At 38.9% G+C, this 17,908-nt stretch overlaps 1 protein-coding gene across 1 annotated transcript in view; it reads left to right on the top strand.

Moving 5' to 3' along the window:
• Positions 1-7,204: 7,204 nt before the first annotated feature.
• Positions 7,205-17,908, top strand: part of ARHGAP23 (Rho GTPase activating protein 23) — a 129,037-nt gene continuing 118,333 nt past the window's right edge. Inside the window, 1 exon segment of the mRNA XM_026710871.2 lies at positions 7,205-8,077. Coding sequence (XP_026566656.2) covers positions 7,757-8,077 — 321 coding nt within the window. The 5' untranslated portion in view covers positions 7,205-7,756.

The following is a 17,908-nucleotide window of genomic DNA, read 5'->3' as shown; positions in this document are numbered from 1 at the left end:
TTACAGCTTTTATTGCACTTGCTCCATATATATTATTAGGAGTGGGGTGGGTTTTTTTTGGTATGGAAGGATAATGGTGCAAATATTCATATAATCATAATACTATAAATATGGATACATTTCACATATTTTTGCTTCTTGCTCATAGGGGAACTTGGGTCCCCTATTCTTACTCTAAATAAATAAATCAAGGTAAATGTTTATCTAGTAAATTTTCAATTAGATCTTCAGAGTGAGTGCTAGTGTACAGGTTTTGAAGTGGAAAAAGACTTGAAGGCTGGGTGAGGTGGCTGCCTTTCTCTAAATAGTCTTGTTGGGCAGTTGGGAAACAAAGCCTGTTTTCCCTCCCTCTCTGGCCTGTTATGTCAGCACCCGCAGCTGTGCTGAGGCAGAAAGCCTGGTCTTGTTCCTCGGGCTCTGTAACTTGGGCTTGTTGAAACATGTGAGAAAATGTGAATGGGGGCGAATCTAAACTGGGCACAAAGCTGTGATTTTGCTTGTGCCATCAGGAAAGGGAATCTTGAAAATGGGGCCATGGGAGGAGTTTGTGGTTGAAAAATAGCTGTGAAGTGGAAGGTCAGGAAAGAGGTGGCAGGAAATGTTTACAAGGTTTGTTTGTGACAGCAGGTTGGGCTTTGTGTGGGAAACCACTGTGGTAGTCCTACCTGGTTCTATGAGAACATCAGAAGTGATTATTTTGTGAGAGAATATATGTGCATGTTTAAGAGTTCACTGAAACAAGAGCTCATCTTATTTATCAACATGTAAATAACTTGCATGTCAGAAATGAGTGCAAATGTTGCCATTTGCCTATTTGACATCTGTTCTATATGGAGAAATTTCAAAAGGGAATGAAAGTCCAGTTATATGACTCAAAAACAAGCAAACTGAAGTGGAATAATCGAGCAATAGTTTATCACTCCAGTAAAAAGCCAATCTAAAAGCATTGGAGTAGGAAAAATAAGGAACAAGTAAAAGGATTATTTAATTTTGCTTTATCTGTTTTTCACATTTCTCCAGAAGCAGTAGGTATATATGTGTGCATAAAATAGCAGGAAGACAAATTTTAGGAAGTAGCTGGAGGGAAAAAAGTGAATACCACCTAAAAGGCAGAAAAAGCTGGAGGATATCACAGAGCTGCTGTCCTGTTTTCTCTTTTATATGTATTATTATCTGATCTCTTCTTAGCAGCTAATTATTTTTTTCCTCCCTCTCCAAGCCCTTAGGGAAAATTAACTCAAACAGGTACTTTTCTCTAAAGTGATGTAAGGTAATAAACAATGGAAAGAGACAAATAACTGGCACTCTAGGTCTACCTATTTGGCAGAATGAGTTGATAAATTGAATTGGACAACCTCAGGGAAGTCATGTCAGTTTACAATATAATTCTATGTGAATAATCCCTTCTGTGTTAATTATGGGAAAAGCATACATCCTGCCCCTCTCTTCCTAGTTTTCCCTGTAACAACTGTAAGGTAGGTACCAAACGGCGTTCCTTGGCTGTTGGTATAGTAGAACCATTGGCCTTCTGAGGGCCTATCCTGTCTTGTAACTGCTGTGCCTACCTCTAGTCAGCTAATGAGCTTCTGATGAGGAGATACCTGTAAAGAAATCTCCAGCTCATAACTTCGTGTCTAACCTTCTTAGCAATTTTATTCTCATGTGCTCTTCAAAAATGTTAAAGGACATCTGGGAAGCACCAGTGTTACTCTGTGTTGTCAGTTGGGACTGAAAGAAGACTGGCTAGGACTAGTATCACAAATGCTTATGCCAATGTTGCTATGCAATGTTACCCATACATACCCCACCCCGGTAAAAGGTTCACTGAAATCTTGCTCATCTTCCTAGAGGAAACTTTACTAGAGATTTTGAGTAAAAGATTGGGTAGGAATGGTATGAATTTTCCTACCCAAGGCAGGCAATTGGATTAGATAACTTTTAAAATCCTTTCCAATTCTGTGATTTCTTGTGAAGTCTCTGACTGTGTAAGCTGTATTTTTTTAATGGGTAATCCCTTATATATTTTTTCAGAAAATTCAGTTTGTGTGATTTATGGATTATTTATGGATCATTGCAGTCTAAATATCTAAACTCCTCATAAAGCAAGAGAAAAGAGGCTCATTCTCTTTCCTTTTTGGAAGTGATGCAGATTGGACCCAAAAGAAAAGGATAATGAAATGTACAGTGGTGTGTGGGTGAACAAAATGGATCCTTCCTATAGAGGGTGATGACGGAGGTGGGGGGCTATCCTAGGACATCTGAGCATAATGCCATCTGGAGCTGGCACTGAGTTATTTCTCTTCTTTGCCTTAACGCCTCTCAGATTCTGGTCTTACACATTATGCTTTTACATACAGTACATAGATACCACCAACTGTTAAGTTTCTAGGTATAAATGCAGATTCATATAGGAATGCAACTTTTAATACTAATTTAATTGGCAAGATGATGCATTGGCATTTAGCATGACTTACCAAACAACCCTAGGCCTGCCCACACAGCAGAAAGTCCCTTTGCATTTAATATAATTTATTCTTAGTATTACAGCTCTACATACAGATTGATTTTTATGAGTAGAATGGGAATTAAGCATTAAAGCTCTTACTTCGGTCATTTATGTATATATACCCTCTTCAACAGATTAACAGAATTGAAGGGATCTTGTAGGTCATCTAGTCCAACCCCCCTCCCAAGCAGGAGACCCTACATCATTTCTGATAGATGGGCATATGAATATATGGGAACTTGAGAAGTGGGTTTTATCAAAAAGGCTGTTTTGTTTTTTTCGGAAAGAAGGGCAAGTGGAGAAAAATAAAAAACACACACACAAAAAGAAATGCATGGTATAAGAGTTGCTATCTCAATAATGTTTGGCATGCTTCCAGACACATTCATATATCTTTCCTTCCTTCCTTCCTTTCCCCCCTCTTTCCTTCAACATACTTCTGCAAATGCTTAGAATAGCTGGAATGCTTCTCTGTCTCCCCTCTGTCCCCTTGATCCCACCCAAAGTATATGTGGTTGAAGGAACAGCCTGTGGTCTTTAGTGACATGGCTTCCTGCACATATACTGATTTAGCTGGCTGAACTGATTCTGCTTTTCCTACTTCCTTACTGAACAAACAGTGTTTTATACATTTTCGCCAAGTGTATTTTCAGGTTAATTCACAGTGGTTCTTTGGCTAAAGGTTCTTACTTCTTTTGATTTCTTTTTCTGTTTTTTTTTCTGAAATGAAGCTTCATTGTCTCTTGAATATTTTTAGTGTTTTTTTAAAAATCCTTTGAGTCAGTATTGATTCCTGATGACTGCCTGGACAAGTTCCTGTTGGTTTCATTCCAAGATTTTTATAGTAGTTTGCCATTGCCTCTGTCCTAGGATTGAGAGAGCAAGACTGGCTCAAGGAGACCCAGTTGGCTTTGTGCCTCAGGTGAGACTAGAACTCATGGTCACCTGATGGCTAGCCTGGTGTCTTACTCATTACACCAGATCGGCTATTGCTCATCCTTTTACTTCTGGAAAAAAATTCATGGCAGTAAAAAGTTTAGAATTCTCAGCAAGACAAATTTCTATTCCTGATTCTAATTCTCCAACACATGCTTGCAGACCCTGGATATGTAACAACCTTGATATTAATGAAAAAAAGCATTCGTTTTATTTTATTTGCTGTGAAGTTGTCCTTCCAATCTCTATTCCAGTCAATTTTTTCTTTCAGGATTAAAATGTGGCAGCATTGATTCATTATGTTGTAAGAGCTGGAAATGTTGAAGTCTTAGTATGTAGACTAAGTATGTACTAAGCATATATTCAATTCTGCCACAACTCCCATATTTAATCTCAGACTCCTAGCTGCAGTATAAGACTATATGACTGGTCTATTTTTATGAATTATTGTATATATTTTTGAATCAATACACATGCAGTAATTTAATTACAACAACAACAAGAAAATTATAGGCCTTTCTTACACTTTGGTCCTGGGAGTCAGTACAATGAGACATATGAAACTGGCTCCAATTATTCATAGCAAAGACAGATATAATATTAGAGAAAAGGATCACGGTGGTCCCTTAGCTGTGGAAATCCAGCTTCACATCTGAAATGGCAGACATGCATTCCAGCAATAGCAACAAATCAAATGCTAGTTCAGCTGTTAGTCTTGCTTTTCCTTAGGTTTCAAAAGATGAAGATGTTCATTAATGAAAAATATGGAACATCAGACAATCAAGACTATGCTTTTGTTTCCAGCTTGCTTTTGTTTCCAGCATACATTTTATCTTTTAAATAGAATTTGGTTTGGAAGAAAATATATACGCTTTGACTGCATGTAGGAAAGAAGAATATCCCTAAATCGCTCCACTCCACTCCAATTCCCTCCCCCATGTTAAGTCTGTTTAGTAAGAGGCCTATGCATGTGTTCAGAGGGCAGCTCTCTTCTTTTATTGTCTGTTTCCATGTTTCAAAAAAGAATTGTTAAAAAAAGATTCTGTGACTAAAATCACAGAATCAAATTAAGACTTAAATGAAAAGAGCTTTCTTAATGCTATCTCCTTCCAGCTTCCAGGTTTCTCATCTCCAGAACTGAGGGGATCAACAAAGCTGAATTGGTATTAGACGTATGCCATCCTTTCCCCCACTCCCATCCCAAACACACAGGCAACTAATTCCGGCTCATTAAACAAGATTGCTTCCATAGAATTGTGGCTGCCAGCAGCACCACAGTTTCTTTGTTCTCTTCAGAATAGCACCCCCAGGGGTGCTGATATTGCAGAAGGACTGAAATGGGTGCACTGAATGAACTAACCCCCCCCCCAGTAATGAGACTGTTTTCAGTAGCACTTGCATGTGACCCTCTAGAATCAACCTTTTTGAAGGAGAGAAGGTTACTGTATGCTTTTCTATATCCAGAATATTCACCCCAAGAGCAAACTATTTCCTTCATTTGAAGAATCTTTTTAATCTGTTTAACTTTTTGGTTGCTAGATGTGTTCTGGAAAGAGGATACCGATCTGCAAATCCTTGGAACATAGAATGAAATACTCTTGCCCATTCATCTTACTTTCCCCCATCATATCACATATAGTTTAAATTATAAATGTAATATATGGGGAAGACAATAGTGTGGATAATAATAATAATTCTCAAAAACATTGAGCCCTTTTAATATTGTGAACATTATAACAGTTTATTTAGAGCTTTCAGCCTGCTCCATTTTTGGAGTCTTGAGGATGGATAACAGTGATTTAGAAAAGCACAATGATGTGAAGATTTCAAGTAACTGAAAATCATTAGTTACTTAAAATAAGCCATGAAAAGTCTGAAGCAAACAGATCCAAGAGTTAGAATTCCTAGCTTTCTCTCACCTTATAGCAGCCCAAATAGAGAGAACTTAGGACAATCCTTTTGAAGATGATTGAACTTGAGATACTGCAAGTTATTGTTGGGGGGGGGTGGATTCCATACTTGCAATATAAGTGCTGATGTGGATGTTATAGCAATGTGGTTGCTGAAGAAAACAGCTAAATAGCCAGTCAACCCACAGTAATATTTAAATGCCTCCTTTGCATACTTAGGAATAACTTCTGGTTTGTGTGATTCATCTACTGCTTTCTAAACTGGTTATGCCAATAATATATGAATACTATATACTAGGTATGACACCATAGCTCATTGGTTGGTATAGTAACTCCCAGAATTCTTGTGGTGAAGTACTCACTAATCTCCTACTATTCTCCCATGCTTTCCACCAGTGCAAACAAGTTTGTCTTTCTATCTGTCTCTGCATGGACTTGACCGTATAGACCACACTAAGTGCTTTTTTTTTGGTGGGTTTGCTGAAATATGAGAAGTGAGGGAGGACATCACATATGGGGACAAGTAAAATTATCCCCACCATTTTGTTTCCAGAATTCTCCATACTTTCTGTAACATTCATTATCATCTTCTCTTAAAATATAGAAGCAACTTCATTATCGTTGGAATGGGTAGTATGTTTTATGCATACTTCAGAATATCCTTTGCTTCACTCTTGCCATAGCTAAAATTAAATTCTATTCTATTCTGTTTTCCTGGTATGTATGTGGAAAGTGGGATAGAATCAGAATTGAATGAATGGAATGTTAGTTGAGAAAGAGAGGATGAAAAGTAGATATGATAGTAAGATAAGTGAAAAAGATCTAGAAAGAAAAAAGATTGTGGACAAGGCAATAGGTTACAGCACATGACAGCTTGTGAAAAGAGTTATCTGGAAAGAGGGATCATATAATTAAGCAGGAACATTCATCCAGGTACTTCATTGAATAATTACATGCTCCGGTTTTTAACATTAATAGTTGGTTCTAATTCTGGATATTTTCTGGTCTTGATGGGATCCGAGATCTATGTCACATCCTCTTTGAAGTAAGGCATGTTTTAGAAGACTCTCACTGTTCTTTATATTAAATAGGTGTTGAAAGCGGCTTATGTTAAGTAAATTTATAGTCAGTCTGGACCAAATATACAAGCTGAATTACTAGATAATAGATCAGTTTCTCAATATTGGCGATCTTTGAGATGCATGAACTTTAACTCCCCAAATTCTCTAGCCAGGCTTTCCTCAGCCTGATCTAAATTGTTTGATATATCAGATAATCATAAGGAAGAAGTCAAAACTTTGCTGATGACATCATGTGAATAAACATAAAATCCATCATATATTGTAGAATCTAAAATATTCTAGTTCAACACTTCCTTCTTTCTTTGGCGTTCTTTTTAGGAATTATATATATAAAACATCTTTATGTTTAGCATAGGTCACATATGATGCAAGATTACTTATGAAATAAGGATACTATCTTGAGTCTCCCTAATGTTCGCACAGCATAATTTTTTAACTGAAACAAAATTAGATCCTTTTTAAGTCTTCCAGCTCTTTTCAAATAAGTTTAAGAAGAAAGGAAATCGTGTGTGTACATTCTCTTATTTGGGAGAAATGCAAGAGAGTGTAACTGTAAAGAGAGTGTAACTGTAGCAAAATGCATTTAACTCTTTCCCTTCTCCCCTCCCCCCCCTCCCTCCTCCAGTAGGCCAGCTCACCCTCTGCGCTGAGAGGGTGTCAGCTGGAGTGGGCTGGGTCACTGAGAGGTGGGGTGGGGCAGAGATGGTCTGATAGTTCAGAGCAGCTGCAGGACTGTCTGTGTGAAGGAGTAAAGCTCTATTCTCTTTCTGCCTTTCTAGTTGTCAAGTCCCAACCCAGCCTCTCTGATTTGCATCCATCTCATTCTCATCGGGTAGATTTTGCTATGCTATTGCCGCTGACGCCTCTTCCTCCTCCTCTTCCACTTCTCCCCTTGCAATTAGCTTTGTGTGTGCAGCCCTAGGGGCTTTTCCCTCTCTGTTTCCACCTTCTCTAGGAAGGGGAACGTGTTATTCCAAGGCCAGTTGACATATTCATTTGAGTGTATATGCGTACAGATACCTTGCGTGCCTGGACTTGGAAATCAACGTTTGATATGCAAGACAAAAGACTTGAGACAGCGAGAACAACTTTTTGAATAGGAGAGAAGAGAAACATACGAGCAAACAGGCTTTATGCTGAAGCTTAGAACAGTAAGGGGAGAAAGCTGTGTTTTATTGACCAGAGAATTTCAATGAAACCAGAACAACCTGGCTTTTGGGAAAAAAAGCTATTGAAGCCTCCAAGTTTGCTCTGATCATCTGGTTCTGTTCCTTTTGATATTGTTGCTTCTGGATCAGAATTTTTCTTTGCTTCAGACTGGAATGGTAGAAGAAGGTAGAAGCCGGGGAGATCCAACTCCCTGTAGTGGCAGGCAACAGAGATCCCCACACTTTCCTGCCTCATCACAACGGGGCATTTCAGTGGTAAGCAAAGCAGTGTGGAGTGTGGCACAAACAGGGAATGGATGGCATTTTGAGCAAGCTGTCGGAGTAGATTGTAGTTTGCCGGAACCCCGCTGCATCTGGCTGACAAGTTTGCGGAACAATGATGCTGAATGTTGGGAGAGACGATGGCGGCGTGCTGGAGCAATGATGGCCTGGCAGAAATGCCAGGGACGACCCAGGAGGGCAAGGAAGCTCACGGTGAGAGGGGAACATTGCTCTGTCTTTTAGGGTGTCTGTATACTTTGAACAAGTCATTTCCTGCTGTGCCTTGCTTTTCCTATCTGCAAAATAGGAATAATTGTAATGTAATTTTATGTTCTATTAGTTGGCAAAATGACCAAAAATAACCATGTAAAATGATTATATATCTTATAGAAGTTAGTGACCCTGGTAGAATGCATTATTGATCTGACATCCCCTCTCCCGCCCTGCCAACTTCTACCTTCTTCTCAATACTATGATTAATATTTAAGTCTTGGAAAATAATTAAAGAGATGACTTTTATATGTGTGGCTCATATTTTCCTCACTAATATATAATCACTGTAAGATCTATACTTCTGAAAATTGAGCTAGGAGCTTGGTAGTCACCAACTCAACTTTCAGCCGAGCTTGAGATCTGGCTCCCTCATTTTAGAACTGAGAACTGAGATGTGCCCTTCTCAGAAACACTATTTCCCCGGAGCATATATATAAACACATGACCCTGGTTTGTTTATGTGTAAACCATTGACTAATGCTGAGGGTGGCCAGCCTCATCTTAGCATCTTTAAAACAAATATTCAATTGCTTGTATTTATTTACTCTAGTGATGGTTGGTTTTATGTTTGCATGTTAAATGATTGTATTTTGATTTTTATAAGCTACTTAGTAGGAAGGGAGGGCAAGACACGACAAAACCACTCGTTAGGAACAAAAATGAGTTCCTGAATGGGAAGGGGGTGGTGGAATCAAGACAACTTTGTGTGTACTAGATGGGCAGACTGCTGATTTGCATGGATTTCAAGAAGTCAGCAGGCAAGGAATAAATGATAGCTCATAGCCTTGGTTTCCATGATCTATAACACAGGAATACTTAACATAGCAATGACGTAAAGGGGACTTAACTTACTGGTTCCTTGAACTGATAAATGTTGTGCTCTGCTTTAAGAATGTCAAATTGTTCTGTAAGGTTATAGAGTGGACTTGAATTTGGGAAAAGTGATTACAGGTCTTTCACAAACATGAAGTTTTATCTTATTTTAAATATTACGTGTATTTTTCCTGAGTATTTCATGTTATTCTTTCTATTAAGGACATCATGGGACAATTATTAGATATGGGATGGGAATATATCTCATTTATTGTTTCCTAGGTCCCTAGGACATAGCTTTGAACAATTACTCTCTCAGAATGTGTTAAGGTGCTTTACAGCTGAGTAAAGATTTGGATGCATATTGTGAATTTTTCTATATTTGTTAGACTTGTTCCTGGGCAACTTAACTTATTACCTAGGCAAAACTTGAGTTTTTCAACGTGTGGCCATTATGTAAATTTAGAAAACCTATATATCTTTTAGTTTGCATAATGTATTCAATAGGGTAATATTTTCTGTGTTTTAATTTTGCTTTTACTAAGCTTGGAAGATGGTGAGAAGCTGCAAACTTTTCAAGAAACTGGATTGCTTTTCTTCATGTAATTGTTGCATGTGTGCACATGTCATCGAGTCTCCAGGTGTTGGACTCTATCCACTCTACATTAAACATAAACGATTCTTTTCTTGCTTCTAGTCAAGAGCTGGGATTGACCACAAGTTGTTACATCTATTATCTTACTTTTACCTTTTAGTTTTACCATTTGTTTATTGATTAATACATTCAATCCATTTATACTTTCATTTCACTAATTTACATGAATATACTGCAGCTAATTGATAAACCTACACCAGACAGGGTAGGTATTGAGAATTAGCATCTCTGATCATCTGTCAAGATTAACTCTAGAAGGAGGCATATTGTTCATCTATGGAAATTCTCAGTCCTTTTCTTGGTTACTTTTTTTTCTGTTCATCTGGCCTCCGAAAGCAGGCAAGTAAGCTAGTATAGCAAAAGTTTGTTCTCCATCTGTATAATAGTATGGATTAGACCCAGAGTATAAGGCAGATTAATGAGTCCAAAGAGCACTGGGCTATTGACAGTATGTTGTCAGGGGCCAAGCTTGCAAGCAATAATGATCATAAAATACTGTAGGATGGATATCACATACAGGTAGCCCTTTACTTTCAACTCATGAGTGGTCATGTTGAGTCATCCACATGACTGAACCAATTTTAAGACTTTACTTTATGACTGTTTTCAAGCAAACACAGAAGTTGTAAAGTGAGTCATTCCTATGAGTATTCTTTTCTGGATACTGGCCCCAAAGGCTGGAAATTCACAAAAATCATAAATCGCAGTTACATAACTGTGGAATACTGCAATCGGCCTTGAAAGTGAGCTAGTTTCCAAGTGCCCAAAATACAGTCATGTGACCACAGGGCAGGAGCATTTGGAACTCTGGAACTGGGTTTTAAGTACATTTTGGAAGGTCTGGTTATAACTTTGATCATTAAGTGACCAGTTGTTAAGCAAAGACTACCAGTGTAAACTTCTAATTGTAAGAGTTTTAATGCATCTGACTAAAACATAATTCCCATTTGGGCCAGGGAGCATTTTTTCATTCATTAGTAAAAAGCTTTGCAGTAGTAAAAATAACTAAGAACTCATATTTATGTACTCTTAAAACAATCAAGAATGAGCTTTTGAAGACTTAAGAAAGCTTACTTTTAACATGGAAGGAAAATAAATCTGCTTGTGTAAAATATTCTAACCGAAGTTTTACATTATCCAATGATTTAGGCTATATGAGTTTTATATAGTAATGACTTATATCTTTTATATATGCATGTTTTCCCTGACATTTGTAGTATATTTGCATCCTAAATCTATTCAATATTTAAAGTATATTGAATAGAGAGAAGATGTTTAAAAGTACATCCAATCTGGTCATCCAGTCTGAGGTTTTAAAGTAAATTAAGTGAGAAAAGATCATTGTTTGGAATAATGGACTCAATTTACTTCTAAAATGTGAGAATTGTCTCTTACAAAATATGCAAGTTTGATTTGACATGGCTGTTAATTGATAGAGAAATAGCCTCAGACGCCAAGTGGTAATGTGTTCCTAAATTATTCAGAAACATTGAAAAGTTCAGTACACTTCTCCTAGTTATTCCAATTATGAGATAGTTCAGAATCAGCATATTAACTCATGATTAAGGAAAATGTGACTCCAAATACTGTTGTTGGAGTATTATATGTAAACCTTGGGGTATACAGGTTGAATATAGTTGAAAATGGGGTCAGGTTACTTATGGACAAGATATAGAACCAAAGGTGAACTAGGTCGTCTCTTTCTCTCTCAAACTTGTCATCACTTTTTTTTTTCCTGCCCACATCCTTCCAGGTAGAAGAACAGGACATTTTTTTCAGAATCTGAGCTGACTACATGCTGAAGACAAGTGAGCGAGGTGGTAAGACAGATAGATAGATATTGAATTGGCAATGGAGAGACCAGGTTCTAATCTACTCTCAGCCCAATCCTCATTGCAACAATTGTTTCCTATTTTTCTACTTGCATTTTTACATGCTTTTGAACTGCTAGGTTGGCAGAAGCTGGGACAAGTAACAGGAGCTCACTCCGTTACGCGGCACTAGGGATTCGAACCACCGAACTGCCGACCTTTCTGATTGACAAGCTTAGCCACTGAGCCACCACGTCCCTTTGTTCCTGACTAAGAGTGTTCAAATTTGAGATGTTCAAATAATTCTGCATTTGAGATGTGACATGAAAGTCTGGTCTGAGTAACTTTGGGCCAACAATTCTTTCTCAGCCCACAACATCAGGCTTGGGCAAAAAGTTGGTTGGTCAACCAATGTTGCAACCAGTGAATCGATACTCAATTGATCAGAAAAAAGCAGACCCTGCATTTCTAGGAAAACACTGGAAAGGAAAAAAAAAATGCTTGTGTTAACTTGAGGAGGGCAATGTATGTTCATGTACTTGTATAAATAAGAAATACTAATTATTATTGCTGTTAGCATAGCTGACACAGTTATATAATAAACGCAACAGTGGAACCTGGTTTTAGTCATAACGTGGAAGGAAAAGCATGCATGTGGGTGCAGAAACCTTCTGCACTTTGCATCTCTACTTCCTCTGCTGATCTTTTGTTTCCTGTTATCAGGAACTTTGGTCATTCAGTATGAATGAATGAACAAGAGGCCACTCGTGCAAAGTTTTAATCTGTGCGCTCGGTTTGCAGTGCATCCACATCCGCTGTCTCTTCCTGAGGGCTGCTGAGTCCATTGACAATAGGAGGCAAACTGCAGAGCAGACAAAATGCACATGGAGAATGACCTGGGGGCCAGCCAGGCACAGAAAAGAGACATTGACAGGCAGGCTCAGAGAGGGTTAGACTTTTGTCCTAGGCTGCATTCTCTGAGCCCAGGGATCTGCCATCCAGGAAGAACAGAGTGAACCCACACAGGCTGATTTCCTAGGGAGCCAAGTCAGTCACCTCGGTTCCAAATCAGATATCATTTGGGAAAGGTAAGAGTGCATATACAGGTCAGACCAGTTGGGCTTCCTTCTCTTTAGGTTTTCAGTCAAATAAACTAGTCTAGAACAGTGTCTGTATTTTTAGATGGCTGGGTTCTTCAGTTAGTCATAAAAATAATCAAAAACTTTATTTTGTCCATAATCATTTCCTGTCTTGTTTTTACTGTTCTGTTTTCATTCTGTATGAGAACATACTAGGGACTAATATCCATGTCTTAACAAATTTCCATGGATGGGCATGGAGAATAAACATAGAAAGAGGAGCTCCAATTTCAAAGGTTCAGTACTTGAGATTTAGTTCCTGATTCGTTATCTTGTGTCATTCTTGGGTTTATGTTGATCGAGCCTAAAACATCCTCCTGATCTCCCTTTATCTCTTCCTTTCCTCCAAATTGAATTTTCTCTACCAACACTTTCCTCAAACTCTTCAATTCCTTCTTGAGCAGCATTTTTACAATTGTACAGTTGTTATCTCTATCTCCATAATTTGTAGTCAGGCACTTGTCCAGCCCCCCCTGTTACTTTCCAGGGATGGAAGTTATGGTCTGGGGTTGTGGTCAATCTGGCTGATCCAAATTAAAGCAGTTCTGCGTGCTCCTCTCCTCTCTCCAACCATGACTTCTTTTTAAGATTGATTCTAAGACCAAGGAGTAACAGTGTCAGCTTAAAGCTGTAATCAGATGCAGAAATGCTGCTCTCAGTAGAATTTAGCGTGGAGTTAGATGGTGCCGTATGGGACACTTATCTCCAGGCAGGTCATTCTAAGGGCAGAGGTCAAGTGGAAGCCAAATTCGGAGCCAGGGAGAGATGACATCAAGAAGTGGGGGGAGAGAGAGAAGGGCAGACAGGCAGTTAAAGAGGACACTGGCAAACTCCAAGAGTATCAAATAAGCATTGAGACAGTGAAGAATGAGAACCCAGGAAGAAGGCTCAGACCGTCATAAGAAAGGTCAAATACTAGAACTATATAATCTTAGAAAGATATTTCCTGTGTTGGAGGAAAATTTAGCCAATAATCTATGACTTCTGCATATATTATGGGTGTCCTTTAAAATTTTTGTTTAATTTGGGAGTAGGAAAAACAACCTATGATAAATTCCTTCCTTATGCTAACCTTACAGATAGTCCTCAGTTCGCGACCTCAATGTAATGCCATTAAGTAAAGTGCCCACTTGATTGCCTCACTTATGACCCCCATCATCACTGCTCTTCCTAATACAGTCATGAAATGACCCACAGGTTGTTAAGCAAAGCCCAGAGTGGGTCAGTGACCCTGTGGGAAGCCCTGAGAAGCCTAGCTCAGGCCCTGCCCCAGGTTTCCTAAGCCCTGTTCAATTGCTCTGCTTCCGACTCTTTGGGTCCCTGCAGGCCTTGAACTGTGAGCACTTTGAAAATGGCCGCTGCTCCAGGATTGTGCCACACAGTCCAAGAATGGAGCAGCCTGCTTTCTTTCCCTAATTCAAGCTCTGGAGATCTTCAAAAGATAAACGAGGAGAAGGGTCTGGAGCCCAGCGGCGTGAGAAGCAGCTCCAAGACCTTTGAAGACTTGGTGGGGGAGATAGGTGTCCCTGCAGTTGTTATAAAGTAAATAACCATGGGGGTGCTTCAGCGGCTGTAACTTTGGACCACCTGTATTCCATAATATGCCAAATTTTGTTTCTTTTGATCTTGACACAAAGGTTGCAGCCATTTAATAATATCAAGGCATAAAGGAAATGTATGCATAGGGTAGAAAATCAATAATTATTGGAATGTTACTTAATATGCAAATTATCCAAAGCAAATGCTAAGTTAAAATAGGTAGTGAGGTGTTTGGCTTCCTGTATCTCTGTGTTTTGGGAGCAGCTTTGTTCATACTGTATCAGATGCAAAAAGGCATTAATATATTCAGTAAATGTATTTGAAGTTAGAAAAAATGCAAAGAAACACCTCAAAGGAGAGCTTGATGAATAAGAACAAAGTAAAAGAATTGTGTTGGAACTAGGAGTCACAGCAGGTATCAGGACTTGGATGATATTTTGTGGGCTAAACAGGGTTGGGACTAGTTAGTGTTTGGTATAGCTGTTCCATGAAATAGCAGAGCAATAGACTAAAACCTGGGGTGGGGGTGGGAACTTGAAGGATACTTTAACTTCTCCTGAACCAGGAGAAAATAAAAATGGAGAGAAAATTTAACAGCATTTTCAGTTATATAAAACTGTCTCCATAAGAGACAAAAAACAATTTATTTTTTAAAAAACTTTGAGCCTAATGGAAACAAAGAATGGGACCCCTAGTACATGTGAGTCTCTTTCAGCTAAAAAGAGTATAAATGCACTTCATCTCCAATATCAGAAATTGGCAGTAGTTCCTTTTCCTTTTATAACCTATTGAAAATACTGATTTTGTTCAAAATATTCAGTCTGGTGAATGGCCAAGCTCTTCTCCTAGTTGCCTTAACAGGTTGGAAGGCTATGATGCACTGAAATACTCCACGTAAGTCTAGTTTTGGCTAGTTAGTAAGGAATAAACTTTCTTCTGAATATGTAGAAAGGTAAGTTTTTTTTAATGGGATAAAAGTCCTTATTGATAGAAATAAATACAATGATTCCCCCCCACCTTACAAGATGATACTTTGGTGATATGCTTGCTATGAGTCTTAAGGTTTTTGGTATAGAATTTGGAAAGTTTGGAATTTGATGCTTTGTTTTGAGGGCAAGTTTTTGAGAATGCGGCTTTAAATGCAATGAGGGTGGATGAGGACCACAGAATGGAGAAAAAGAGAAACACTGATTGGGCAGAGGAGGGAGACCAATAATCCTGGCAATGAATGCACTGCACTCCTAGGGGAAACAGTGTAAAAAGGGATGATGTGGGTGCAAGTCCCCAGATCTTCTATACTGATGGTTCCAGAAGATTCCAAGAAGACTGTGCAATTGTAAACAGAATGCTCAGCATTAGGGGTTGAGCTTTCAAGCTGGGATGATCTGGGCTTTGCATTTTACTGAAGATTGTTCATGACTTCCATGGATCTTGCCAAGAAGTCTTACACTTGGAAGGGTCTTTGCTTAACCATGCTGCATTGAGTGCCTAAATTATGATTTTACTGCCACTATGTTACTGATAGGTTTTCAGGTACAATTCAAAGTGTTGGTTTAAATCATAAAATGCCATATTGTTTGGCTCGCAGGTATCTCTAGGATGACCATATGGAACTGGGCTACTGTAAACATTTGGCCTGAATGGACATGTTCAGAGTCCCTATATGCATAAAATGCGATTGGATCCCCTGTTTTCTCTGTAGATTGCTTTTTTCCCAGTTTTCCTTGTTTATTCTTTGAGATCTGGACAAGAGGCCTCTTTGAGTCCCAACTATGACAGAATGTTATTTGCAGTGAATTAGGGTTGGGCCTCCTCAGCTGCTGACTGCCTTGTTTGGAACAGTCTCAATCAATCCTGAATTTGTTAGTCTTTCATAGAGCCCTTAAAACCAGTATCTTTTAGGAAAATTTTAGCAAAACTTGGGATCTAAGGAGAGGGAAAGTCATCTTAGTCTATCCTGGATAGTGATGGTGTTCCTTGGTGCTTGAGCATATTTATTGCATTGTGAATTTATTTATTTGGCAATTATAGAGCTACCCAACTCACAAACATGACTCTAGGCAGTATACTACAAAAGACAGTTAAAACAGTACAAACAGATATTAAAACAATTAAACCTAAGTAGAATTAAGATTGTAGCAGAACAGGCAACATCCTAAACCCAATATAACTATATTGCAGTCTCCCTGTTCCCATGGGTTCACCAAGGCTACTGGGGAAATTTAAAGGCTTTCCAGAAAGTTGGTAGGGATGTTGCCTCACCATGGAAGGAATGTTTTACAGGGCAGGAGCCATGTCAGAAAAGATTCATCTCCTGGGTTCTATCAGGTGGAACTCTCTGACATTCAGGGCCTATAATATATTCCCCCTACCAGACCTGACGGCTTATACTGTTATCTTTTGTTTTAATCTTATTGTTTCAGAGATCTGTAGGTTGTTCAGAGTTGGACATAATTGAGCAGCTTAGAAACCTGATCAATGTTTAGAGAAGTCTCCCTCAATGAATCACAAAAAGAATGTACATTTATTTTATTTATGCATTTTATGGAAGTCATAAATGTTAGAGGCTCAAATCACTGCACTTTGGATACATTATGTGAAGACCTAGCTTTTGGAAAAGACTCTAATGCTAAGAAAGGTAGAAGAAAAGAGAAGAAGAGGACATTTGTCAGTAGGGTGGATAGATCCATTTACAGTGGTGATGGGTATCCATTAAGTGACCTGAAAGATTAGTTACAGTATGTATCTCAGTAGCAAATATAACTTTATCTGCAAATGGGTATGCCTAGGGCACTGACATGTTTTTAAAATCCAGGCTAAGGACTCTTTTCCTAGGCAGTAGACTAAATCAGATGATATCCAATCCCACTTTCAGTCCTGACTATGAATCCTTTGTTTTTAGCTGTTAATGATGTCATTCCTGCATTTGAATATCACATTGGGCTTAGTTAATTAAGCCATGAGGAGTTTTTAGTAGCTATATCTTCTTTTGGCAAAGAGAGGACTATTAGCCAAGAGCCCATTTGTCAGAATCTTATCTTAAAGCTTAGCCTTATCGAAGTTTACTACTGATTTTGTTAACTAGATCCATAAAAACTAGGAACATTAAAACATTAGAATATCAGTACCTTATTTTAAAATTATTTATTAGATTTGTATCCTGCCTTTATTAACTTAAAAATAACTCAAGGCAGCTAACATACATAACACCCTTTTCTTCTCCTATTCCCTCTATAACAGGGGTGTCAAACTCTATTTCATTAACGGCCGCATCAGGGCAGGGGTGGGATTCAACCAGCGTTACTACTGGTTCAGTGATTATGTTTTGCGTGCATGGCCAGCTCAATGTCAGCTCATGGAAGCTCTGTTTTTGGCCGCAACAACCTCCTTGAAGCCCCCCTGCCAGCAAAAAAAGATCCCGGGGGGGGCTACACGTGCCCTTCCCTGGCTCTGTTTTTGCTGGCTCCAGGAGGCTGTCGCAATTGAAAATGGAGCCTGAATGGGCCACGCACGGCTCCATTTTCTTCCCTGAACTTCATTTTCACTGGCAGAGGGTTGTAGGAGGCCATTGTGACAGAAAATGGAGCCTGGGAGGGCCACATGTGGCCCTCCTGAGCTCCATTTTTGCTGGCAGAGGCACTGTAGGCTAGTCTTTGCTGTTTCAAGAGTGGGCCCATGGATCAGATCTATGCACCGTATTGGCCGGATCCGGCCCACAGGCCTTGATTTAACAACCCTGCTCTATAACAATCCTGTGAGTTGAGTTGGGTTACTACTTCAAAATCATACAAGGGACTTTAAAGTGTAAGGCAGG

Source organism: Pseudonaja textilis, chromosome Z (genome assembly GCF_049901715.1).
Source record: "Pseudonaja textilis isolate UNSWEBS1 chromosome Z, rPseTex1.2, whole genome shotgun sequence".
Lineage (NCBI taxonomy): Eukaryota > Metazoa > Chordata > Lepidosauria > Squamata > Elapidae > Pseudonaja > Pseudonaja textilis.
Note: the sequence above shows the minus strand (reverse complement) of the source record. Positions and strands in the feature narration are given on the sequence as shown.